The sequence below is a fragment of the Conger conger genome, chromosome 4 (assembly GCF_963514075.1).
Source record: "Conger conger chromosome 4, fConCon1.1, whole genome shotgun sequence".
NCBI lineage: Eukaryota > Metazoa > Chordata > Actinopteri > Anguilliformes > Congridae > Conger > Conger conger.
In genome coordinates this window covers 59829145-59856221 of record NC_083763.1, presented here as the reverse complement: position 1 = coordinate 59856221, position 27077 = coordinate 59829145, and the positions used below count along the sequence as shown (strand labels likewise).

At 39.9% G+C, this 27077-nt stretch overlaps 2 protein-coding genes across 6 annotated transcripts; both read right to left on the bottom strand.

Moving 5' to 3' along the window:
• Nucleotides 1–385: 385 nt before the first annotated feature.
• Nucleotides 386–11755, bottom strand: LOC133125904 (leukocyte elastase inhibitor A-like). 2 transcript variants are annotated; one of them, XM_061237626.1, is made up of 3 exons: nt 11400–11755; nt 1190–1454; nt 386–1013 (listed from the first exon to the last, which is right to left on the bottom strand). In XM_061237626.1, exons 2-3 carry the CDS (start codon nt 1382–1384, stop codon nt 579–581), a joined length of 630 nt encoding a protein of 209 aa, XP_061093610.1. In that variant the 5' UTR covers nt 1385–1454; nt 11400–11755; the 3' UTR covers nt 386–578. The 2 variants fall into 2 exon arrangements, with proteins under 2 accessions (XP_061093610.1, XP_061093611.1); XM_061237627.1 differs by lacking the exon at nt 11400–11755 and adding an exon at nt 1744–1857 and having other exon boundaries at nt 1190–1357.
• On the bottom strand, nt 10225–26934 carry LOC133125902 (leukocyte elastase inhibitor-like). Of its 4 annotated transcripts, none has more exons than XM_061237625.1 (9): nt 26424–26934; nt 22497–22581; nt 20812–20989; nt 15465–15554; nt 14808–14945; nt 12634–12751; nt 11766–11908; nt 11124–11291; nt 10225–10948 (listed from the first exon to the last, which is right to left on the bottom strand). In XM_061237625.1, exons 3-9 carry the CDS (start codon nt 20977–20979, stop codon nt 10541–10543), a joined length of 1233 nt encoding a protein of 410 aa, XP_061093609.1. In that variant the 5' UTR covers nt 20980–20989; nt 22497–22581; nt 26424–26934; the 3' UTR covers nt 10225–10540. The 4 variants fall into 4 exon arrangements, with proteins under 4 accessions (XP_061093609.1, XP_061093607.1, XP_061093608.1 ...); XM_061237623.1 differs by having other exon boundaries at nt 26499–26934; XM_061237624.1 differs by lacking the exon at nt 22497–22581.
• Nucleotides 26935–27077: the final 143 nt, after the last annotated feature.

The following is a 27077-nucleotide window of genomic DNA, read 5'->3' as shown; positions in this document are numbered from 1 at the left end:
AGCCAGGCACGCCTACATCACAAAGTGTACAGTACGATCTGTACATGCACTAAACTTGGAAAACTGCCAGTATGGAAATCAGTCATTCGTGTTTGCCCCGTTTAACTTATTTTTTGACTGTAGATGAGATGAATTGATGACCAGATATGGAGACTTCTTTCTTGGAATAATTGTCACACAAAAAAATATTTGATTGACAGGGCACCAGCATTCTGCATGTATCGGCAGTGCATGAAATGTACCTCTCTGATGCAATGACTGAGCAGTGAAGTGAAAAAAGCAAACAACAGAGTAGACTTTTTTGCACTTTTATTTTCACAAATGAGTAATGTGATCTTGGTTACTGCTTCTTGTTTCTTGACATTTCAGTGTTGAGTAAAATATAATGAACAGAAAGGAAGCAATGGTCTTAAGCCAGTATTAATCTTCAAAGAGGATACAATGGACAGGAATGAAAGAAATGCACTGCAGCAGGATTGTCTAAGCTCTGAGAAGCAGATAACAATGAAATATTATTTTAAGGCAAACAGCATTGCAGAGCCATTTAACATGCAGACAGTCATTCTTTAGACTCCTGCTTATAACTGGAAACTGCAGAGTTTAAGACTGCAAGGGGAGCAGAACCGGCCATAGAAGAGGATGCTCTGAGTGGGGTTGTGTCTGATGAAGAACAGGAAGGGATAGTTTGCGATGAAACGATTTTGGTAAAGCATGTCACATTCAACAATAATGATGTCAGCAGTGGCAGCAGTAGCCTCTGTGCCCTCCTCGTTCACCTCCACAAAGGCCTTGTGCACCACTTTGGACACTAGGTTAGTGCTGGAAGAAATGCCAGTTAAGTCGCTTTTTGACTCATCGAAGGCATCCTCCATCCCCATACTGACCAGAATATCTCTCAGGTCATAGGTCTCTTCCATCTTAAACTTGGGCAAAGCCACAGTTGCCACAACACTCTTCATCATGTCAGGCTGTGTCCACTGAATTAATTTCTCGTATGTGAGCTCCCTTTCCAACTGTAGGAAAAAAGAAAAGAAAATTGCAAGTGTGGGATTCTCAAAGGTTAGGCAACTCTTTCACATATACTATACTCTTCCAAGTTTGAACCCAGTAGGTGTTGTCTTGATTGCCTTGGAGGCAGTATTATAGTTGACAAAGCCACTAAATTATTGTACCCCAAATTCTGTCTTACCCTCTCAAGCCCTGTGGAGTCATCCTCAATCTCTCTGAGCAGAATAATGAGCATGCTCAGCTCTTTACCAATGTAAGGCATCTCCAGAATCTGACAATCGACCTCCGGAATGAACGCCAAACCAAAGTTGCCTGTCTGTTCCATCATCTGTACTGGCTTACTTTCATTCTGAAAATTGAAGATGTTACGGATCATTCAAATATATGTTTCAATCCATGTACAATATTAAAGTGGTGATATACTCACGCTATTACAGAAATATGTTGTGCTTACTGTAAGTGGGTACCCGGCAGGGGTTTTTAAAACCTCCGTTAATTTAGACAAATTATACAAAACATACAATTAGTGTGTCCAAACTTTTGCATACCACTGCAAAAGATACATTTCTAAAATTGAACACAGGAAAATAAAGCAGAATTTATCATTCAACTGTCATGGAGAGAAATTATGCTCTGGGGTCCCATCTTTAGCAAACTGATGTCAAGAAATTACAAAAGTGTGACTTAATTATTTAGGAGTCACGGAGTAATCTGGAAACTGAGTAAGCATGTTACCTTATTCAATTTGAATTGCCGTTCATATGTGTCGGTCCCTTTGAATTTGCCTTAAAATAGATAGCATTCACCAACACCAGACTGGTCATACTGTTAACGATCCCTTTCGACAGCAGGTTCTTGATTTTATCTACAAGAAAGCACAATAAAGCGAAGATATATAGATGGGATGGTGTCACACAAGTACATTAATTAAGATATCCAGCTACAGATATAATGCAGTATGTCTTGAAAAATGCAGATGCGATTCATCTTTAAGAGGTGTGAAACATGCACAAACAGAAAATTCAACACCTACAATGCAAAATGCAGAACAAAAATCTTTTAACAACAAAGAAAGGCATCAGGTGCCAAATATCCTGTATCATAAGAATTAAAGAAATATTACTTCATGAAATATCACGATGTCATAGTGTCTTTTTCAATTCAAGTCAATGTTTAGAGTATTACACAACATAAACTACATGACAAGCAAGTCTGAAGATATTTCACTCCGGTACATCGTTCATACATTGATTGATTGTTGCTGTAAGGCTTCAATCTTTGAATATCAGGACCCAAATTAGAGGTTTTGTGCCTTTCAGTCCTTCCAATGTACTAGCACAGTCTAATGGACTATAGACCCATTCCAGGACCCACTTTGCAGCCAATTTTCAGTTTCAAGTCACAGTTTAAAAAGCACTGCTGTAAAGCATTCACAATTATAATCATTTATCAGATGCCAAACAATGCAAACCAATAACAGCAAGCTGTCCACTTCTTGATAATTTCAGTGGAATATGTACGACAGAGGATCTGCAAATTTCAAATGAAAGTCTCCTGAACCTGTAGATGTGTCTGTAACTGCAGTTACCTTGAGTCTGCTTCTCCACCCAGCTGTTAATCTTCACCCTTTCACCTCTGCTTTTGATCTGAAGTCAACAGTCTCCAGCTCTGCCTGATAGAACTTCTTTGTGAATGTATCTCTACAGATTTACAAAGACAGTGAATGCTAAGCTGTTTCTTGTGTCTGGCTTTCACTAAAAAAATATTGATTGTTTCCAATGGATTGTATGAAGTTTCTATCCATGTTTGGGAGAAAATAAGTTATTTTTTATTTTTTAAGTAAAATGCTGCATGCTACAGTACAAAATTAAATGGGGATTCAAAGCAAGAACACATCAGTTATTGTGTCATGAATTATGTGTTCATTTTCAATGACTGAAATCATCATGTCAAGTTTAAGGTCTTTTTGTTAATTCCTCCAACTGCACAGTGGAGTCACTGAAGGCTATATGAAGTTCAAGGAGTACAGATTATATTGTGTTAAAAGCAATCTGGAAGGGGTGGTCCAGGGTAGGGGCACAGAATTAAATTTTACAATCTGGTAAAAAATGAAGAATGTATAAAAAAGCATACTGGGCCTATGGCACAGTCAAAAATATGACACATAACAACCCCCCCTTATGTTTGCATGTTTCTGTGTGGACAAACAGCGTACCCTTTGAATGTTATATTGCCATATACACACTTGCGGAAAACATGCATTATAAGAAAGAGAAAGAAAAGTGATCACTTTGTCCATCTGGAAAAAGGGACTACAACAGATTACACATAAGATGCAAAAATGAGTTCACAGATCATTGAAAAAAACCGATAGATGTATTTACAATGAAAAAAAAATGTTACAGGAATACACCATTTTGTAAATGGTTGGTATTTATATAGCACCTTTATCCAAAGCGCTGTACAATTGATGTTTCTCATTCACCCATTCATACACCGACGGTGATTGGTGATTGCAAGGCACCGACCAGCTCGTCAGGGGCATTTGGGAGTTAAGTGTCTTGCTCAGGGACACTTCAACACAGCCCGGGCGGGGGATCGAACCGGCAACCCTCCGACTGCCAGACGCCTGCTCTTAGTGCCTGAGCCATGTCACCCACTTTTTGGGAAATATACCTTTTTTCCGACTTGCCCAGACTTAGGCGAGATGTTCAATTAGATTTTCATTTTTGTTCATTCACTGGCTCAGTTTCCATGTTAGCATAGTGTTTTAGCTTATCATAAAGACTTGAAACCTATTGCAGTCAGAAGCCTACATCCTTCAAAGTAAAGAAATACACCTTACTCCAAAGCTTTCTAATTTACACAAGGTATCAAAAGTCGGTTTTATTGTCAATCCAATATATGTAGACATACAAAGGGCTGAAATTGCATTTCCCTCTCATCCACGGTGCATAATAAATAAACAGCAAATGACAACATAACACGACAAGTCCAATTCAAGATTAAAAAAACAAAACTATATAAAAATAATAAATAACAAAAAAAAACAAAAAAAAAAATACCAGATTTAAAATATATGGTACAATGTACCCTGTAAGCAAATAAAGTGGCCAAAGTATGTTTATGCATGTATGTATGCACGTATGTGTGTGTGTGTGTGTGTGTGTGTGTGTGTGTGTGTGGAGGGGAGGGGAGGTGGAGTTGCATTAGTCCAGAGTCAGTGGGGGCGGAGCAGTGGGGGGGGGCGGAGAGCTGGGAGAGAGTTCAGCTTCCTGACAGCCTGATGGACAAAGCTATCCCTCAGCCTGCTAGTCCTTGCCCGGAGGCTCCTCAGTCTTCTCCCTGACGGCAGGAGACTGAAGAAGCCGTGTGTGGGATGTGTAATGTCACCTGTGATTCGAAGTGCTTTGCGGAACAGGCGTGTGTTATAAATGTCCTGGAGGGAAGGGAGGGGGGCTCCAACGATTTTCTCAGCAGCTCTCACTGTGCGCTGCAGGGTCTTTTGGCAGGACGCCGTGCAACCACCGTGCCACACAGTTATGCAGCTGGTCAGGATGCTCTCGATGGTGCCCCGGTAGAAGGAGAGCATGATGGGGGCTGGGGCTTTGGCTCTTCTCAGATTTGGGAGGAAGTAGAGGCGTTGCTGAGCTTTCTTGGCCAGTGATGTTTACATTTTACATTTTAGTCATTTGGCAGACGCTTTTAATCCAAAGCGACTTACAAGTGCATAGGTTCTACCATAAGTCAAAGCATCACATCCAGAAACTAGCAAAATACACATGAAATGCTGTTCTAAACATAGTTGTCATCATAAGTGCATTTTTTTATATTTTTTTGGGGGGGGGGGGGGTTAGACAAGGATAGGGATATCAGAAAGGAGGGGCAGGGGAAATCAGGAGGGAGGACTAAGGTAGAGTTCGAAAAGGTGATGTGGTATTAGTATTCCAGGAGAGGTCCTCAGTGATGTGCACACCCAGGAATTTGGTGCTGCTCACTCTCTCCACAGCCGCACCGTTGATGGTCAGTGGAGGGTGCTGGGTGTGCGCTCTCCAGAAGTCGACAACAATCTCCTTTGTTTTCTCCACATTGAGAGTGAGATTGTTGTCTCCGCACCATGTGGTCAGTTGGCTCACCTCGTTTCAAACACCCCAAGCACTTTATTAGACTCATTTTTTAGACTTCTACTGCTATAGCCTATCCAGTAAGAGTCATGATGCGTTGTGTGTTCAGACATGCTCTTCTGCATACCACTGTTGTAATGTGTGGGTAACCAAACCAAGCTGTCTGCCACCAACAATCATTCCCCGTTCAAAGTCACTTAGATCACATTTTTTCCCCATTCTGATGCTTGATGTGAACATTAACTGAGGCTCCTGACCCGTATCTACATGACTGTATGCATTGCACTGCTGCCACACAATTGGCTGATTAGATCATTTTAACAGGTGTAATAAAGTAAAAATGTTCCTAATAAAGTGCTCAGTGAGTGGATATGGAGCTCTACCTGCACACCCTTTTCAGCCCTAGTACTGCATTACAATAGTTGCAATATTGTTTCACTAAATGCTCGCCTCCTTCAACTGAGGAATATAAAATAAATGAATCCAAATCTTAAAAGTATGATTCATTTGGTCAGCATCAGTGAGTACAGGCTGGAGGCTTACAACACAGACTTTGTCTTTTGTCCACTGTGCATACATTCCTTTACAAGTGTGTGCATGAACTGGCAAATGTATTGGCAAATCTGTGCTATTCATCAACAAATCATTACCTCCACAAACTCGTAAGACTGCTCCCCATACAGGCGATTTGCCAGGCTCAGTGCAAATGGGGCACCCTCTTTGTTGAGCTCAGACATCAGTTTGTTGAATCCAGCATGAATGTCATCATCAGCTTCATGAAGGGGAGACTGAAGACAGGCACAGACAAGCACTTTGTGACACACATTTCCTTACAGAAATGCAAGCAAGGCATATCATGCTTCAATTTATTCTGACTAATGAATCATTTTGATTAGCACTTTCTATTTTAACAAAAAAGCTAACTTTTTCCTGACAAGATAAATTGTCTTTTTTGTCCTATTCATCAAAAAATTTAAATAAGATCTACAAGACTTTCAGGTTTTTGTCTACAAGTAACTTGAGATTTACATTTAAAAACCTAATGTCTTTAAATTAATATTTCTAAACACATTTTCTAATGTATTTAAATGTCCAATACAAAGTATACAAAAGTATAAGTACAGTGAAGGGCAAAGACAAACTCTGCAAATTGGAAAAGCAAAAGACCAAGATACCTCAGCGATAATGTAGCTCACCACTCACCCACCCAAAACCCATTGTTAACACAACTTACAGACATCCCATCCTTGTGGTTAGTAAATTCAGCTGCAGTTACATGTTTTCTCACCTTCGGCACCTCTGGTGGAAGCTGTCTTTTTACTTCTTGTTGTTGCAGTCCAGGAGCTTCAGGTTTCTTCTCTTTTCTAAAGCGAAGCACCTATAGCATCATCAACATTTTAACACTGTGATGACATGCACGTAGACATCTTTAGTAGACACTGAAAATCAAACGACAGTGTGGCTATAATCCTGTGAACATCACATCAAGCCTTGCGTCAACATACTCTTAAACTTTTAATTTCAGTGTGGATTGACTATAGTGGAAAGACTTGGCAATAGAGAACATTTAACATTTGCACTTGGAATTGTACATACCTACATTATAATGGATTGTACTGGTGATTGCGATTCTATAATTTTATGTTGCTATTTGACCCTGTCTTGGCTTGGTCTCATTTGTAAAAGAGGTTTTAATCTCAATGTGAATTCCTAGTCAAATAAAGGTTAATATATTTGAGAAAGTGTGTAAGCACGGCATATTTAACAACTAAGGCGGCAAGGATAGTGCAGTGGGTAGCACTGCCACCTCACAGCAAGGAGGTCCTGGGTTCGAATCCCCGTGGGCCGGGGCCTCTGTGTGGAGTTTGCATGTTCTCCCTGTGTCTGCGTGGGTTTCCTCTGGGTACTCCAGTTTTCTCCCACAGTCCAAAGACATGCAGGTTAGGCTGACTGGAGAGTCTAAATTGCCCATAGGTATGAGTGTATGAGTGTGTGAGTGAATGGTGTGTGTGCCCTGCGATGGACTGGCGACCTGTCCAGGGTGTATTCCTGCCTTTCGCCCAATGTATGCTGGGATAGGCTCCAGCCCCCCTGCGACCCTGTTCAGGATAACCGGGTTAGGATAATGAATGAATGAATATTTAATAGTTCTCTTGGAGCAAGCTCTGACTGTACATGTAAAGTCCCCTCCAAAAGTATTGAAACAGCATGTTGAATATCTTTGTTTTTGCTACACACTGAAGACAACTGAGTTTGAGGTCAAAAGATGTACATGAGATGACAGATCTGACTGATTTCAGCTTTTATTAACTGGTATTTTTATAAAGATTTGTAAAACAACTTAGGACATATCACCTTTTGTATCAGACCACCCAATTCTTAAGTGAGTAAAAGTATTGGAACATGTGACTTTACATGTGAAACAGGTGTTTCTTGTTGCCCAGATGTGTCCTGTTAGATTGATGGGTTAAACAATAAATAGTTCTGAATGTCTACTCTTGGTTTTAGCCTTGGGTTTAGCCTTGGGTTTTGCCTGTGAAGACTGCATTTGTGTTTGAAAAGATAAACCAACATGAATACCAGAGAGCTGTCTTTGGGAAAAAAGCCATTTTGGAGCTTAGACAAGAGGGGAAATCATTGGGAACTGTGAAGAAAACCCCCAAAACATCAGCCACAATCACAATCTCCACAGGGCAGGGGTGAAGGTATCTTAATCAACTGTTTGGAGAAGATCTAGAGAGCAGCAATATAAAGGCTATACCACAAGATGCAAAAAATTCATCGGTAGTAAGAATCGGAAGGCGAGATTACAATTAGCAAAGAAGTACAGAAATGAGCCACAAAAGTTCTGGAACAAAGTTTTATGGACTGATGAGACCAAGATCTACCAAAATGATGGAAAGCCCAAAGTGTGGAGAAAGAAGGGATATGCTATGATCCAAAACATACAAGCCCATCTTTGAAGCATGGTGGAGAAAGTGTCATGGCTTAGGCTTGCATGACTGCTTCTGCTCATGATGGTAGCAGCAAGATGAATTCAGTAGTCTTCTTTATCATGCAGAAAGACATTGACCCAAAACACACTGCCAACACAACATAGGCCTTCATTCATTTTATCTTCTGAAGAGGAGATTGAAGGGAAAAACCACCCGAAACAAACAACAACTGAAACAGGCTGCAGAAAAAACCTGGAAAAGCATCACAAAAGAATAATGAAACAGTTTGGTGATGTCAATGGGTCGCAGGCTTGACGCAGATATTGCAAGCAAGGGATATGCTACCAAATATTAAGTGTTATTTATTTTCATTTACTGAAATACTCCAATACTTTTGCTCACCTAAAAAATGGGCAGTCTGATACCAAAGGTGCTATGTTCTAAGTAGTTTAAGAGATCTAGGTGTAAATACCAGGAAATAAAAGCTGAAATCCTGAAATCTTGTCTTCCTGTTCATCTCAACCCCAAATGTATTCACCATATTGCACAACAAATGAATTTGCCTTGCTATTTCAATTCTTTTGGAGGGGACTGTATCTCAAATAGTACTGTGTAAAAATTATTGCACAATTATTGCACAGGACAAGAGCAGCCCAACCCTGAACACACCCATCTCATAACCAGATTTTTAGGCATGTTGGAAGACTCCCCTTATGACTGTGTTGCAACTTGCAGTCTAGCACGCAGCTGACTTTGACTTCCAGCTCAATAATATTTTAGTTCAATCTCATAGATTTAGAAGGTGTATAAAATAGCAAATAACTGGATATAAGAATTTAAACCAGTCATATCGAAGAGAAATGGAAGCAACTATCTTTACTGGCAAGTATCTTTACTGTATCGTGAACATGAACAATATTTAAAGTTCACTATTAGTCTTGTCAATGGAGCAAATGAGCTTGTCAATGCACTACTGCCACGTTTATCTTAAAATGTATGCAGCCATGTTGGTGTGTCCCTCTCAGCTGTGAAGATTGCAGACTGGGGATGGGGGTGGTTGCTGCTGTGATCGTGGGAATGCTGAAGGGAATTTGTGAGTGCATTCACTTGGATTTTTATTTTACTTTCTTTACTTTTCTGGCGTCCCCCTGAGATGGACTGCAAGACAACCGCCAATGCAGCCTACACCCAGCCAATGTCCCACCCGTGTCCTGTGTAATACACTGCTCAAAAAAATTATGGGAACACTTAATCATCACAGTGTAACACCAAGTCAGTTAAACTTCATCAATATCAATATGTTCATTTAGGAAGCACAAGTGATTGTGAATCAGTTTCACCTGCTTTGGTGCAAATGAAAGTGACAACAGGTGCAATGGAGATGCCAAAGCAAGACAACCCCCAAAAAGGTCATGGTTTTGCATGTGGTGGCCACAGACAATTGTACTCACAGCCCAGCACCGTGCAGCTCGATTGGCATTCGTGAGAGACCACCAGAAATGGCAGGTCTGTCATTGGCGCCCTGTTCTCTTCACAGATGAGAGCCGGTTCACACTGAGCGCATGAAAGAGTCTGTAGATGCCATGGTGAACGTTATGCTGCCCGTAACATCATCCAGCATGACCGGTTTGGCAGTGGTTCAGTGATGGTCTGGGGAGGCATATCCTTGGAGGGTCACACGGACCTCCATGTCATAGCCAACGGTACCCTGACCGCTGTGTTAGGTACACAGTCCTTACAGCACGTCCTTACAGCAGCCATACCCAGCCACAACTCCGGGCAAATCTTTATACCTTTTTACGTCCTGTTTCACTTCCCGTTTTCCTGGTCTTACGTCACGAGCATTAAAGGCACAGTTTCTAATTTCTCCAGTTAATGTGCGTACGCATGGGTCAGAGTTTCCGTGGAGAACCGCACATTTTCCCGTCAAGTTCGTTTTTTATAAATGCTTAGAAAGTGGCGTACGCATTCTTTTGTGCCTACGCAACGTTTATAAATGAGGCCCCAGATATGGAGACTTTTTTCTTGGAATAATTGTCACACAAAAAAATATTTGATTGACTGGGCACCAGCATTCTGCATGTACCGGCAGTGCATGAAATGTACTTCTCTGATGCAATGACTGAGCAGCGAAGTGAAAAAAGCAACCAACAGAGTAGACTTTTTTGCACTTTTATTTTCACAAATGAGTAATGTGATCTTGGTAACTGCTTCTTGTTTTTTGACATTTCAGTGTTGAGTAAAATATAATGAACAGAAAGGAAGCAATGGTCTTAAGCCAGTATTAATCTTCAAAGAGGATACAATGGACAGGAATGAAAAAAATGCACTGCAGCAGGATTGTCTAAGCTCTGAGAAGCAGATAACAATGAAATATTATTTTAAGGCAAACAGCATTGTAGAGCCATTTAACATGCAGACAGTCATTCTTTAGACTCCTGCTTATAACTGGAAACTGCAGAGTTTAAGACTTCAAGGGGAGCAGAACTGGCCACAGAAGAGGATGCTCTGAGTGGGGTTGTGTCTGATGAAGAACAGGAAGGGATGGTTTGCGATGAAATGATTTTGGTATAGCCTGCCACAGTGAAGAATCATGGTGACAGCAGTGGCAGCAGCAGCCTCTGTGCCCTCCTCGTTCACCTCCACAAAGGCCTTGTGCACCACTTTGGACACCACTAGGTTAGTGCTGGAAGAAATGCCAGTTAAGTCGCTTTTTGACTCATCGAAGGCATCCTCCATCCCCATACTGACCAGAATATCTCTCAGGTCATAGGTCTCTTCCATCTTAAACTTGGGCAGAGCCACATTTACCTCAACACTCTTCATCATGTCAGGCTGTGTCCACTGAATTAATTTCTCGTATGTGAGCTCCCTTTCCAACTGTAGGAAAAAAGAAAATTGCAAGTGTGGGATTCTCAAAAGTTAGGCAACTCTTTCATATATATATACGATACTCTGCCAAGTTTGAACCCAGTAGGTGTTGTCTCGATTGCCTTGGAGGCAGTATTATAGTTGACAAAGCCATTAAATTATTGTACCCCAAATTCTGTCTTACCCTCTCAAGCCCTGTGGAGTCATCCTCAATCTCACTAGGCAGAATAATGAGCATGCTCAGCTCTTTACCAATGTAAGGCATCTCTAGAATCTGACAATCGACCTCCGGAATGAATGCCAAACCAAAGTTGCCTGTCTGTTCCATCATCTGAACTGGCTTAATTTCATTCTGAAAATTAAAGATGTGACAGATCATTTAAATATATGTTTCAATCCATGTACAATATTAAAGTGGTGATATACTCACGCTATTACAGAAGTATGTTGTGCTTACTGTAAGTGGGTACCTGACAGGGGTTTTTAAAACCTCCTTTAATTTAGAGAAATTATACAAAACATACAATTTCACTAGGGGTGCCCAAACGTTTGGATACCACTGCAAAAGATACTTTTCTAAAATTGAACACAGGAAAATAAAGCAGAATTTATCATTCAACTGTCATGGAGAGAACATTTCACTTCAACACAAAGTTGGACCAGTGACCTAACTGCAACACTAAAGAGGAGAGCAATCATGCCCTGGAGTCCCGTCTTTAGCAAACTGATGTCAAGAAATTACAAAAGTGTGACTGAACAGCACAGAGGATAACAACCTTTCCAGCGTCAGTGTTGGCAACAGTTCATAATTAAGTAAGCATGTTACCTTATTCAATTTGAATTGCCGTCCATGTGTGTCACTCCCTTTGAATTTATTGTCCCAATCAGCCTTAAAATAGATAGCATTCACCAACACCAGACTGGTCATACTGTTAACAGTCCCTTTCGACAGCAGGTTCTTGATTTTATCTACAAGAAAGCACAATAAAGTGAAGATATATAGATGGGATGGTGTCACACAAGTACATTAATTAAGATATCCAGATACAGATATAATGCAGTATGTCTTGAATAATGCAGATGCGATTCATCTTTAAGAGGTTTGAAACATGCACAAACAGAAAATTCAACATCTACAACGCAAAATGCAGAACATAAATCTTTTAACAACAAAGAAAGGCATCAGGTGCCAAATATCCTGTATCGTAAGAATTAAAGAAATATTACTTCATGAAATATGCACGATGTGATAGTGTCTATCTTTTTCAATTCAAGTCAATGTTTAGAGTATTACACAACATAAACTACATGGCACGCAAGTCTGAAGATATTTCACTCCGGTACATCGTTCATACAATGATTGATTGTTGCTGTAAGGCACTGCTTCTTCAATGTTTTAATATCAGGACCCAAATTAGAGGTTTTGTGCCTTTCAGGCTTTCCAATGTACTAGCACAGTCTAGTGGACTATAGACCCATTCCAGGACCCACTTTGCAGCCAATTTTCAGTTTCAAGTCACAGTTTAAAAAGCACTGCTGTAAAGAATTCACAATTATAATCATTTATCAGATGCCAAATAATGCAAACCAATAACAGCAAGCTGTCCACTTCTTGATCATTTCAGTTGAATATGTACGACAGAGGATCTGCTCAAGTCTCCTGAACCTGTAGATGTGTCTGTAACTGCAGTTACCTTGAGTCTGCTTCTCCACCCAGCTGTTAATCTTCACCCTTTCATCCTCTGCTTTTGATTTGAAGTCAACAGTCTCCAGCTCTGCCTGATAGAACTTCTTTGTGTCCTGAATGTATTTCTATAGATTTACAAAGACAGTGAATGCTTAGCTGTTCCTTGTGTCTGGCTTTCATTAAAAAATATTGATTGTTTCCAATGGGTTATATGAAGTTTCTATCCATGTTTGGGAGAAAATAAGTTATTTTTACTTTTTTAAGTAAAATGCTGCATGCTACAGTACAAAATTAAATGGGGATTCAAAGCAAGAACACACCAGTTATTGTGTCATGAATTATGTGTTCATTTTCAATGACTGAAATCATCATGTCAAGTTTAAGGTCTTTTTGTTAATTCCTCCAACTGCACAGTGGAGTCACTGAAGGCTATATGAAGTTCAAGGAGTAAAGATTACATTGTGTAAAAAGCAATCTGGAAGGTGTGGTCCAGGGTAGGGGCACAGAATTAAATTTTACAATCTGGTAAAAATGAAGAATGTATAAAAAAGCATACTGGGCCTATGGCACAGTCAAAAATATGATACATAACAACCCATCCTTATGTTTGCATGTTTCTGTGTGGACAAACAGCGTACCCTTTGAATGTTATATTGCCATATACACACATGCGGAAAACATGCATTATAAGAAAGAGAAAGAAAAGTGATCACTTTGTCCATCTGGAAAAAGGGACTACAACAGATTACATATAAGATGCAAAAATGAGTTCACAGATCATTGAAAAAAACCGATAGATGTATTTACAATGAAAAAAAAAGTTACAGGAATACACCATTTTGTAAATGGTTGGCATTTATATAGCACCTTTATCCAAAGCGCTGTACAATTGATGCTTCTCATTCACCCATTCACACACCGACGGCGATTGGCTGCCATGCAAGGTACCGACCAGCTCGTCAGGGGCATTTGGGGGTTAGGTGTCTTGCTCAGGGACACTTCGACACAGCCCGGGCGGGGGATCGAACCGGCAACCCTCCGACTGCTCTTACTGCCTGAGCCATGTCACCCACTTTTTGGGAAATATACCTTTTTTCCGACTTACCCAGACTTAGGCGAGATGTTCAATTAGATTTTCATTTTTGTTCATTCACTGGCTCAGTTTCCATGTTAGCATAGTGTTTTAGCTCATCATAAAGACTTGAAACCTATTGCAGTCAGAAGCCTACCTCCTTCAAAGTGAAGAAATACACGTTACTCCAAAGCTTTCTAATTTACACAAGGTACATGGGTGTTTGAAATACATGTGAAGTAAGTAAGTAAGAAGTAAATGGGGCAAAACTGCTGTAGCCATTAATTTTTGTTCCTTAAATGCATATACACTCACCAAGCACTTTATTAGACTCATTTTTTAGACTTCTACTGCTATAGCCTATCCAGTAAGAGTCATGATGCGTTGTGTGTTCAGACATGCTCTTCTGCATACCACTGTTGTAATGTGTGGGTATTTGCATTACTGTCACCTTCCTTTCAGCTTTGACCAGTCTGGTCATTCTCCTCTGACGTCTCTCATTAACAAGGTGTTTCTGTCTGCAGAAATGCAACTCATTGGATTCTTTTTCGTTTTTTGCACCATTCTTTGACTAGTGTCTGTGAAAATCCCAGCAGTTCCTGAAATACTCAAACCAAGCTGTCTGCCACCAACTATCATTCCCTGTTCAAAGTCACTTAATTCACATTTTTTCCCCATTCTGATGCTTGATGTGAACATTAACGGAGGCTCCTGACCCGTATCTACATGACTGTATGCAGTGCACTGCTGCCACACAATTGGCTGATTAGATCATTTTAACAGATGTAATGAAGTAAAAATGTTCCTAATAAAGTGCTCAGTGAGTGGATATGGAGCTCTACCTGCACACTCTTTTCAGCCCTAGTGCTGCATTACAATAGTTGCAATATTTTTTCACTAAATGCTCGCCTCCTTCAACTGAGGAATATAAAATAAATAAATCCAAATCTTAAAAGTATGATCCATTTGGTCAGCATCAGTGAGTACAGGCTGGAGGCTTACAACACAGATTTCGTCTTTTGTCCACTGTGCAAACATTCCTTTACAAGTATGTGCATGAATTAGCGAATGTATTGTCAATTCTGTGCTATTCATCAACAAAACATTACCTCCACAAACTCGTAAGACTGCTCCCCATACAGGCGATTTGCCAGGCTCAGAGCATACGGGGCACCCTCTTTGTTGAGCTCAGACATCAGTTTGTTGAATCCAGCATGAATGTCATCATCAGCTTCATGAAGGGGAGACTGAAGACAGGCACAGACAAGCACTTTGTGACACACATTTCCTTACAGAAATGCAAGCAAGGCATATCATGCTTCAATTTATTCTGATTAATGAATTTTTATGATCCCATTAGCACTTTCTATTATAACGAAAAAATATATATAATCTGAAAGAGCTTGTTTCAAGCTAACTTTTTCCTGACAAGAGAAATTGTCCTATTCATCAAAAAATTTAAATAAAATCTACAAGACTTTCGGGTTTTTGTCTACAAGTAACTTGAGATTTACATTTCAAAACCTAATGTCTTTAAATTAATATTTCTAAACACATTTTCTAATGTATTTAAATGTCCAATACAAAGTATACAAAAGTATAAGTACAGTGAAGGGCAAAGACAAACTCTGCAAATTGGAAAAGCAAAATCACCTCAGCGATAATGTAGCTCACCACTCACCCACCCAAAACCCATTGTTAACACAATTTACAGACATCCCATCCTTGTGGTTAGTAAATTCAGCTGCAGTTACATGTTTTCTCACCTTCAGCACCTCTGGTGGAAGCTGTCTTTTTACTTCTTGTTGTTGCAGTCCAGGAGCTTCATGTTTCTTCTCTTTTCTAAAGCGAAGCACCTATAGCATCATCAACATTTTAACACTGTGATGACGTGCACGTAGACATCTTTAGTAGACACGGAAAATCAAACGACAGTGTGGCTATAATCCTGTGAACATCACATCAAGCCTTGCGTCAACATACTCTTAAACTTTTAATTTCAGTGTGGATTGACCAGAGTGGAAAGACTTGGCAATAGAGAACATTTAACATTTGCACTTGGAATTGTACATACCTACATTATAATGGATTGTACTGGTGATTGCGATTCTATAATTTATTGTTGCTATTTGACCCTGTCTTGGCTTGGTCTCATTTGTAAAAGAGGTTTTAATCTCAATGTGACTTCCTAGTCAAATAAAGGTTAATATATTTGAGAAAGTGTGTAAGCACGGCATATTTAACAACTGAGGCGGCAAGGATAGTGCAGTGGGTAGCACTAAATTGCCCGTAGGTGTGAGTGAATGATGTGTGTCCCCAGCCCTGCGATGGACTGGCGACCTGTCCAGGGTGTATTCCTGCCTTTCGCCCAATGTATGCTGGGATAGGCTCCAGCCCCCCTGCGACCCTGTTCAGGATAAGCGGGATAGGATAATGAATGAATTAATTAATATTTAATAGCTCTCTTGGAGCAAGCTCTGACTGTACATGTAAAGTCCCCTCCAAAAGTATTGAAACAGCATGTTGAATATCTTTGTTTTTGCTATACACTGAATACAACTGAGTTTGAGGTCAAAAGATGTACATGAGATGACAGATCTGATTTCAGCTTTTATTAACTGGTATTTTTATAAAGATTTGTAAAACAACTTAGGACATATCACCTTTTGTATCAGATCCGATTTCAGTTTTTATTAACTGGTATTTTTATAAAGATTTGCAAAACAACTTCGGACATATCACCTTTTGTATCAGACCACCCAATTCTTAAGTGAGTAAAAGTATTGGAACATGTGACTTTACATGTGAAACAGGTGTTGTTGCCCAGATGTGTCCTGTTAGATTGATGGGTTAAACAATAAATAGTTCTGAATGTCTACTCTTGGTTTTAGTCTTGGGTTTTGCCTGTGAAGACTGCATTTGTGTTTGAAAAGATAAACCAACATGAATACCAGAGCTGTCTTTGGGAGAAAAGCCATTTTGGAGCTTAGACAAGAGGGGAAATCATTGGGAACTGTGAAGAAACCCCCCAAAACATCAGCCAGTGACATCACAATCTCCACAGGGCAGGGGTGAAGGTATATTAATCAACTGTTTGGAGAAGATCTAGAGAGCAGCAATATAAAGGCTATACTACAAGATGCAAACAATTCATCGGTAGTAAGAATCGGAAGGCGAGATTACAATTAGCAAAGAAGTACAGAAATGAGCCACAAAAGTTCTGGAACAAATGAGACCAAGATCTACCAAAATGATGGAAAGCCCAAAGTGTGGAGAAAGAAGGGATATGCTATGATCCAAAACATACAAGCCCATCTTTGAAGCATGGTGGAGAAAGTGTCATGGCTTAGGCTTGCATGACTGCTTCTGCTCATGATGGTAGCAGCAAGATGAATTCAGTAGTCTTCTTTATCATGCAGAAAGACATTGACCCAAAACACACTGCCAGCACAACATAGGCCTTCATTCATTTTATCTTCTCAAGAGGAGATTGAAGGGAAAAACCACCCGAAACAACAACTGAAACAGGCTGCAGAAAAAAATCTGGAAAAGCATCACAAAAGAATGATGAAACAGTTTGGTGTTGTCAATGGGTCGCAGGCTTGATTGCAAGCAAGGGATATGCTACCAAATATAAAGTGTTATTTATTTTGGAGTATTTACTTAAATACTCCAATACTTTTGCTCACCTAAAAAATGGGCAGACTGATACCAAAGGTGCTATGTTCTAAGTAGTTTAAGAGATCTAGGTGTAAATACCAGGAAATAAAAGCTGAAATCCTGGAATCTTGTCTTCCTGTTCATCTCAACCCCAAATGTATTCACCGTATTGCACATTGAATGAATTGGCCTTGCTATTTCAATGCTTTTGGAGGGGACTGTATCTCAAATAGTACTGTGTAAAAATTATTGCACAATTATTGCACAGGACAAGAGCGGCCCAACCCTGAACACACCCATTTCATAACCAGATTTTTAGCATGTTGGAAGACTCCCCTTATGACTGTGTTGCAACATGCAGTCTAGCACGCAGCTGACTTTGACTTCCAGCTCAATAACATTTTAGTTCAATCTCATAGATTTAGAAGGTGTATAAAATAGCAAATAACTGGATATAAGAATTTAAACCAGTCATATCGAAGAGAAATGGAAGGAACTATCTTTACTGGCAAGTATCTTTACTGTATCATGAACATGAATATTTAAAGTTCACTATTAGTCTTGTCAATGGAGCAAATGAGCTTGTCAATGCACTACTGCCACATTTATCTTAAAATGTATGCAACCATGTTGGTGTGTCCCTCTCAGCTGTGAAGATTGCAGACTGGGGATGGGGGTGGTTGCTGCTGTGATCGTGGGAATGCAGAAGGGAATTTGTGAGTGCATTCACTTGGATTTTTATTCTACTTTCTTTACTTTGTTTGGCGTCCCCCTGAGATGGACTGCAAGACAACCACCAATGTCGCCTACACCCAGCAATGTCCCACCCGTGTTCTGTGTAATACACTGCTCAAAAAAATTAAGTCAGTTAAACTTCATGGATGTCAATCTGGCCATTTTGGAAGTGATTGTGAATCAGTTTCACCTGCTTTGGTGCAAATGAGTGACAACAGGTGCAATGGAGATGCCAAAGCAAGACAACCCCCAAAAAGGTCATGGTTTTGCATGTGGTGGCCACAGACAATTGTGCTCACAGCCCAGCACCGTGCAGCTTGATTGGCATTCGTGAGAGATCACCAGAAATGGCAGGTCTGCCATTGGCGCCCTGTTCTCTTCACTGATGAGAGCAGGTTCACACTGAGCGCGTGAAAGAGTCTAGAGACGCCATGGTGAACGTTATGCTGCCATCATCCAACATGACCGGTTTGGCAGTGGTTCAGTGATGGTCTGGGGAGGGATATCCTTGGAGGGTCACACGGACCTCCATGTCATAGCCAACGGTACCCTGACCGCTGTGTTAGGTACGGGGATTAAAATCCTCAGACTGATTGTCAGACCTGAGGAGCATTACATTATATTACATTACATTAATGGCATTTGGCAGCCACTCTTATCGACGTACAGTTGATTAGACTAAGCAGGAGAGAATCCTTTGATTGTAAAATATTACAATTATTAATCTTATTTGGCTTCATCAATAAAAGGGTTCCAAAATATTAGAAAACGGTTTTGAGCAGGCTGATCATTAGCAAATTTGCAGTACGCCATAGACTGAGCTGCAACTTGCACCTTAACCCCTTCCCCGGCAGAGACGATTATATACAGTATGTTTTAACCGGATGTGTTTTTTTCAGTCACAGACGAGTAAACAAGTCTAAACATCTAAATAAAATTTCAACCACAAAAATGGGGAAAAAAATGAAATACAAGTTATTTTTCATAATCAGCATAAAAAATACTATATACATTTTTTTTTTTTAATCGTCTGAAAATGACAGTTTTTTTCCCAAAATAATTGGCGGGGAAGGGGTTAAACCTGGCACCACAATGGCAATGAGCTGCTTCCACTTGACTGACACACCCTGAGTGGTGAGTCCCAAAATTACCAGAGGCATTGGGATCATTGGAAAATATTAAATCGACAGCACACCAGCTCAAAACACGCCAGATGCTGGCTGGAAAATAGAGCCCCTAGTGCATGTACTTCTGTATTATCTGTGGTTTCACAGGCAACAAAACAGCTTCCATTGTCATCATTCTCCTGACAAATTCGACAATTACATTTCCATGTGTGGGATCAATAAAGTGTATTTCACCTCTCCATTAATCAACCTCTAAGTTTTGTTTTTTTTAATATGAATTTATTTCAGATTTTTCCCTTTTTCTCCCAATTTGGTAGCCAATTGTTCCCCTTCTACGCCAATTAGAGTTAGTGTTAGATACACCATCCACACCCGTCCCTAGGCGGCCCGAGGGAGAACGACACGCGTTCTTCAAGCCGTCTCGTCTCACAATCGTAACCGTGATTCCGAGGCATCCGAGGTGCTTATTGTGTGGCGATCAGCGAACCCTGCCAAGTCCCTCCCTCTGGAGCAGCGAGCCAATTATGCCACTCCGCGTGAGCCGGCCAAACTTGGCTTTTGGCAGGACCGGGAATCGAACCTCGGTCCTCTGGGTTTTTTTGCACAACTTAGAGGTTGTGCAAAGTCAACCTCTAAGTTGATTAATGACAGATATGCAGGATTTGCATGCTATGGAAAGATTCTGATCCATGACCAAACCAGCCTATGTAAGGAGGTACTGAAATGACTCAGCAATGCATTAACACAACCAGAAGAAGTAGTTCAAGATAGCATTTGCTTAGGTATATTCCCAGAAAAAATATAGTTCTCAAAAATGGTTGAATGGATAAAAAAACTAGTCAGAAAACAGTCAAAGCTTCATAACCATATTTGGCTCCATAAATATGTCTGTATTGAATAATTTGCAAAAAACAAACTTATATTTCTACCAAACATAATGAACATGTTCTACCAAACATATTGGAACATGATTTTCTGACGTAGAGAAACGGTATCAAAGATTGTTAGTATAAGGCTTTTATTGTCTGTGGCGAGGTGTGGGTTGTAAACAGTGAGCATGGGAAGGGGGGCGCTGAATCTTTTTGCCCTGATTTGCAAATAAGAGGCTGATAAGAATCTAAACTTCTGTTCTAGCTAGTGGACCATTTTTTTAACAATCTGGCATCGGCGTTTTGTGGTTTTATTATGTCACGGTTTTTTAAATATAAATATAAAGGCTACAACCATTTGACACGTTGACAACTCAACCACATGGGGGCAGACTGGATAGGGTTAAAAAGAAAATGTTTTATTGCATAAGATACAAGAATAATAATAATACTAATAATATAATAATACACCACTCCAGTCCTGGTAGGAGCACAAGCCTCTCCTTATTCTCCTTAAATAGTTTGTGGGTGAATCTCTTTTACCAAAAATAAATCTTAATTTCACTTTTGATCCGCCCACCTCACTTTTCTGTGTCAGTAACAAGCCCGGGCTGTAACAACATTCAGTAAGTCTTCTCAATGGATGATCCCTCCATAGCTTATTAATGCAGTTGTGTTGTGCTGGGACGTCTGAGAGTGGCACTGTGTCTGGGTGAACTCACCTCAGCCATCTGTGTAGCTGTGTTCCCCCGGGCGCCCATGTACACCATGGCCAGAGCTGAGGAGATGCTGAGTGGAGAGTAGAAGATGTTGTCCGTTTTCTTACTCTCACTTATCTTCTTAAACAGGTCCAGGGAGAACTTGGTATTTTCAGCACTCAGTGACTCCATTGTTGATCTCCTGGTAGGGCAGTCATTCCAGAAATAAATGCATCATGCAATAGGAATGATATTTAATTTAGCAAAAGTTGAATAATATACATTACATTATTGGCAGACGCTCTTATCCAGAGCAACGTACAGTTGATTAGACTAAGCAGGAGACAATCCTCCCCTGGAGCAGTGCAGGGTTAAGGGCCTTGCTCAAGGGCCCAACGGCTGTGAGGATCTTATCGTGGCAACATCGGGATTCGAACCACTGACCTTGTGTGTCCCAGTCATTTACCTTAACCACTACGCTACAAGCCGCCGTATATACAATATACAGTTCTAGAAAGCTAAAGCTACATACAGTTTACTCACTCTCTTTAAATACTTTTAATTACATACTTCTTATTAGTTTAGAAGAAAAATAGTTTTTAACTTTTCTATGGCTGTTATACCTTTACCAAAACTGGGCCTTCCAGACAAGTTTGACTATGATGAGAACCCCTCATATAATATCCACTTTATCCACATATAATAGCAATTGCATTCAAACACATTGCCCTCAAAAAGCATGTTAATGTAGAGTGACAGGGCTTTAGACTTAGAAGTTTTTACATTGGTGGCGCTAGTGCCAGTAACTTCAAGTATTATTGTATTACCACACTTGATTTGGCATGCTATCTTAAAATGAGCTTGGCTGCGTTCACCGATAATCGTGTCTCTTTGCATTTTATGAAGACTCGAAAGGTATACCTTACTAAAGTTGTATTCTTAAAAAAATATTGAATTCATGACTGTTGGGAGCTTTAATTTGTAATTTTATTATATTAAATTACAAACTAAATCATCCAACCGTGTATGTAATTATTGCCAAACTATATATACGGTTTGTGATATCAGATTGTGGTATCACGCCTGTCCCGCAACACCACCTAGAAATACACCTTCTTTGGCATGTCATGTTTTTTTTTAACATTATTTTAATATTTTTGTTATGGTGCCTTAAATGACTTTGCAATCAGTATTCATTTGCCAGGAGCACCATCACATTACTGTAATTCATTATTACTATTTTCTATTATTAGCTGAGGTTTTCAATAAAAGCGCACAAACAAGCGGGTTAGGATAATGAATGAATCTTAACAGATTGAGATGTAACGAATAGCAACAGCTGATTTCAGATGCTCGCAGTCGTAAAAGTGGTGGCCACTAGCGGAGTGAGCTGACAACATCGATAAGGCATAGCTCAGAGTGATCCAGAGCAACCTTATAAAAGTATGACGTACAGAAGGTATACTTAATTAAGAACGTTTCGGGAAACACGCTGAAACGTTAAGGTAGAGCTTAAGGTACAATTTACGAATGACGTAGCGTTAAGAAGGCTTCGGGAAACGCAGCCCTTGGCTGTAACATAAAGGCATGCATTAAGGCTAACTAATAGATCATTTCCATTTTGGGATTAGTGCAGCGTCAGCTACGTCAATGACCTGCATAAAGAATAGCTCACTGAAAGTTGCCACTCAAGTTGGTTGAATACTCGCTTAGTGTTCTTATGGTATCTTCCAATTCCTATTTTCTTCTCCTCCTGGAGTGGCAAGTTCCAGTCAATCAGAGATGTGTGTGAAGCTGCAACCATACAAAGAGTACTTCTTAGCCAGACACGCCCACATCACAAAGCATACAGTACGATCTGTCCACAGAAGTACATGCACTAAACTTGGAAATCTGCCTCGATGAAAATCAGTCCCCCTCTTTTATTAAGTGTTGTGGTCTAGTAAAAAGCTGAATAAAGTGGTCCAATAAATGAGACCAATTAGAGCTAGTGACATAAAAATTTAGAGCGCAGAAAAAGTGGAGTGACTGACCAAAGGTAAATACAGACTTTTAAAAAAAGTGTTATTAAAATGTGACATATTATTTTTAAGTAACTATAAAAAAATTAAATATGAATAATTACTCTGGGAGATAAAGAAAAAGAGAATGCATTCAGATGAAAATAATAATGAAATTAAACAGTTGCAAATAATTAAAACATTAAAAAATGATAGAATATGCTACAACATCATAAAATTAATCCTCCTGTTGTCCTCAGGTTCAAAAGTCACCCTATCACTGAGTTGAGACCCCACAATTGTATTGTTGCAGAGAAACCATTGCAAGTTTAGACCCGTTGGAGTCTTTCCAAACCCAAATCATCAAATGATGCATTACAACTATGCACACAGACTATACTGTACTCCCCGTAAATTAATTCAGATGAATTTATCCCAAAAGTGAATTATGCTGTTATTATTCATATTGTTTGGGAATGAGTGGCAGCTTCAGTATTTTGGAGTATAGTTGCTAGAAGAACATCTGTAGTGTTGGAAGTCGCTGTTCCATATTCCCCTGCAATTTTGTTATTAAATGATTACTGGGTTGAAACTGACCATCAGTCAGTGTCGGTGGTTATCGGCTGCCTTTACAGCAGCAAAATATTGGCAGTGGCCCATATGCATGGTGCCAATTCAGAAAATATCATGTTATGGTCTTCTTTGATTGATGCCATGCATCAAGATATTCTACCAGAACTCAGATGAGCTGTGGAGCCTCTCGGCCTCCACAGTGCATTCTCCATGTTCCATTTCCACTTTGACTGCCGATGTAATGGATGTGAGGCAACGGCCCTGACTGCAGGTTGAGAGATGAGTGTGATATAAATTTAGATCCTTAGGGACTGATGGTAGGCCACTAGAAAACCCAGCCAATTATTGCTTTTGAATTGGGGGTGAGTGTTTTATGAGGTGGGGTCGCATTTCTGCATATTGGCCTGTCCTCGGAACATTCAGTTTTTATATGTTTGTGCTAGTTAGTGCTTGTCGTTGTTCTTGTGAGGCTCCTCCATGGTGAAACTACCGGTTCAGTCAGGGTCTCTGTACGTGATTGACCTTAAATTTTGTCCCAGTCCACTAGGTGCCGCTAATTTTGGTTAGTTCTTCAAATGCTGATTAATGTCTAGAATTCATATTATATATCCAGTGATATGTGTTGTAATTAATTATGAATAAAAGTAGGGAGTGTCATGAGGATGGTGCAGGTTTTGTATATAATGACTGTTTACTAACAGCATGTTTTTTTTTCTTGATATTTCCTTCTAATGTGCCTTCCACACACATAAGAGTTATTTTGCACTAAACTAGGCTATGGTTTGTTCTGCAGACAACATGACGATAGGAAAATAGCTATGGACACAATGCTCAACTTTCAAATATGTTTATTATTTATTAAGGAAGTCTCCTCTATCATTCTGTGTTGGAATTATGTAATAAAAATCTACTGATACTTAAACTTTAAGTATCAGATGTTCCCCTCCAATACAAGTGTACTGTGATCAGGTAAAATGGGCCACCTGTTCCACTAAAAATGGCCAGTGATATTGGACAGCAAAAATAAATAAATAAATGGTGGATCTGTGGGTGCTTAACAAAAGAAAATACTGAAATAACATTAACACAACAGCAATTACATGAAAACACACAAATTACATTTACAAAACTAGACTCCTTGTTTGAACATGTGTGTGTGGCTGTGTGTCTGAGGAGACTGAATTTGTGTGTACATCTGTGCATGTGCGCCTGTAGCCTATTTGTGCAGGTGTGTTTGTTTGTGTTTGTAAAGGTGATATGACTATACAATATGACTATGACATATTTTGACATCTTTTGGTGCATTTCCATTTGTTCCAAGGTGGTCATGTGGAATACGATTGTTCTGATAGACTGTGAGGAACAGTTTGAAACAGGATTTTATGTCATCAACCCCAGATATGGTATATCTCGTTGTCCCTGGGGTCATCCTGATAACATTTTCAGCCGACAGCCAACCTCTCCTCACAGGTGGGGATGAAGACCAGGACAAATCCCCATTCTTTGAACTGAATGTACCAACATTTACTCTATAGACTCAGCTGGGCCCTCTTCCTCATCACTGGATTGTTCCACATCGGTTGTCTCTTGGTCTAGATCATATTCTACATTGTCGTCAACCTCTGACACTTCCTCCTCTCATGCATTTTCATTGTCAGTTTCCTGGCCTCTCTCCTCCTCACCAGTGTCTTGATCAAAGATAAGATCAAGACCCATAAATACAGTCTATCGTTAGGTCACTGTGCTGCCACATTGTGAGCAAGGCCGCAAAAAAGCTTTATTTACCAGAGCTGCAAGAAAAGTTCTACATATTATTGAAACAATGTTGTGATTATATGTGAGAATGCCAACAGGTGTGGTTCCTATGGGGGAAAGATCCTATTGGCGAAAGGATCCTGTGGGTGTTTCCAAGGAAGCCAGGAAGGGGAGTGAGGTGTGTGTGTGTGTGTGTGCATATGCGTGTGTGTGTGTGCTAAATCACACATGCATATGGGGGTCTGCGAGAGGAAGTGTGTCCATAAACACTAGATGTAGTCTTACCTTTTAATTTCTAGTCCAGTCATTTTTGACCAGGAACACCACAGGTATAGAAAAGTTAAATAAAATACCTACATTTTAATGAAAATTGTCACATTTTATTTTGTGTGTTGTCCTGTGTGGACAAAGTCATGGAACCTTAAGAAATTAACCGAATCATATTAAATTCACGACATTTTTCATTATTTCCCCCAGATAGCAAGTATCTCTGGGCCAGATCTGCGCTGAATATGACCAAAAGTCAGGCGGAACAAGTGCAGATCCAGACCGGAGTCGCTTGCTATCTGGGTTGCACCTTTTCAGTGCTGTTGGAGTGGCAAATTTAGCTGCGTGTGGCAAATTTTACATTTGTCTTTATTTTCTTGTATCTGCTCAAAGTGAGAATAAATGACACTTTTCTCTTGCGTTCTTTGAGAATTATGACTTATTGTTACTTACTTTAGAAGGAACATATTTCTCATGTCCCTATCGTAAGTTCATTTAAAACCGACACAAGATCAGGACTAATAGCCGGCTTTTAAACGCAAGCCAAAGATCGCCAAACACAAATGAGGATAAATTATTTCAGTAACATTTCAAGTGATTTTAGTAACGTTTAGTAGCAATATTAAAAATGCAAAGTTAACATTTAGAAGTCACACCTCTCAAGAGATAATTTGAGACACATATGCCATCTTTGCGGGTAACAGCTTGCCCTTGCCTGTCAAACCTGATAATATAGCTACGGACCAAAAGTTGACACTGTTGCAGAATTGGGTGGGAAGAACCCGTTTCCTTTTTTCAGCAATTCCAAGCATTTTCAATGCAGAGCCATGCAAACATTCTACTGAATTCTTCCCACATGCACATACGTAGTCAGATGCTAAAATAAAACATGTGCTTCTAAAGCATACAGTAGGTTAGCTAGTTACATTTAGTCACAGTAATGAGAATATCGAAGGTTAACCAACACATGAGACATGAGATTGCATTACGAGCGATGCATTTGTTCAATGCAAACTCGTGGGTAATCAAACCCAACCCTACCTGCTGGCACAAGCAACGGATGCGAAGATTCCACTGAGGATGCTCAACACCAGTGGTAAAACTGTTTTCACATACCTTAAATTGCAAAACTGGTGCAACCGACAGGAAAACGCTCCTTCTTTAAGGTGAATTATAGTATCTAGGCGAAACGCATCTAACACTTAAGGACTGAAGTAAAATAGTCAAAAGTTGTAGTCTACATGAAAGGAGAGAGTGAACACAACATCGCTTTCATTTGCTTTTCTCTAGCTACGTCAAATTCAAGCTGCGTCATTCACAATTTTTATCAGCAAGGCTGAGAACTCCGTTTACGGTATGTTTACTTCGCTAAAGCTTGATGTCGTTTAATGTTAGCAACGCTGCACTAAGGTGGCCAGTCACTGTAACCAACTTTAGCTAGCTCCTATATTCTGATTAGCTAGCTACAAATAGACCAGAAGGTATAGTTTAACCAGAAGGGACCAAGCTTCCGCTATTGGTTGGAGCAGAGAAAAAAATCCCCCAGACCCGTTGTAAAACCAGTTTCCGGGATAGAGGAAAGAGGAAGGAAACCCTCAAGACTCCAATAATTATTATTTAGATTTCTAGTGCCTAAACAATTGAGGCTATTTCACGTTTTTTTAATTTTTTTTATTGCTTTCTTATTCACTCGCA

Bases quoted from the DNA above. Each gene is read 5' to 3' on its own strand.
- LOC133125904 (XM_061237626.1), bottom strand. From the start codon at position 1,384: ATGATCCGTAACATCTTCAATTTTCAGAATGAAAGTAAGCCAGTACAG. The intron at 1,014-1,189 runs GTAAGACAGAAT...TTTTTCCTACAG, and splicing joins ACTCCACAGGGCTTGAGAGG to TTGGAAAGGGAGCTCACATA.
- LOC133125902 (XM_061237625.1), bottom strand. From the start codon at position 20,979: ATGGAGTCACTGAGTGCTGAAAATACCAAGTTCTCCCTGGACCTGTTT. The intron at 15,555-20,811 runs GTGAGTTCACCC...ATGATGCTATAG, and splicing joins CAGCTACACAGATGGCTGAG to GTGCTTCGCTTTAGAAAAGA. The intron at 11,909-12,633 runs GTAACTGCAGTT...GCTTTCTTGTAG, and splicing joins GGTGGAGAAGCAGACTCAAG to ATAAAATCAAGAACCTGCTG.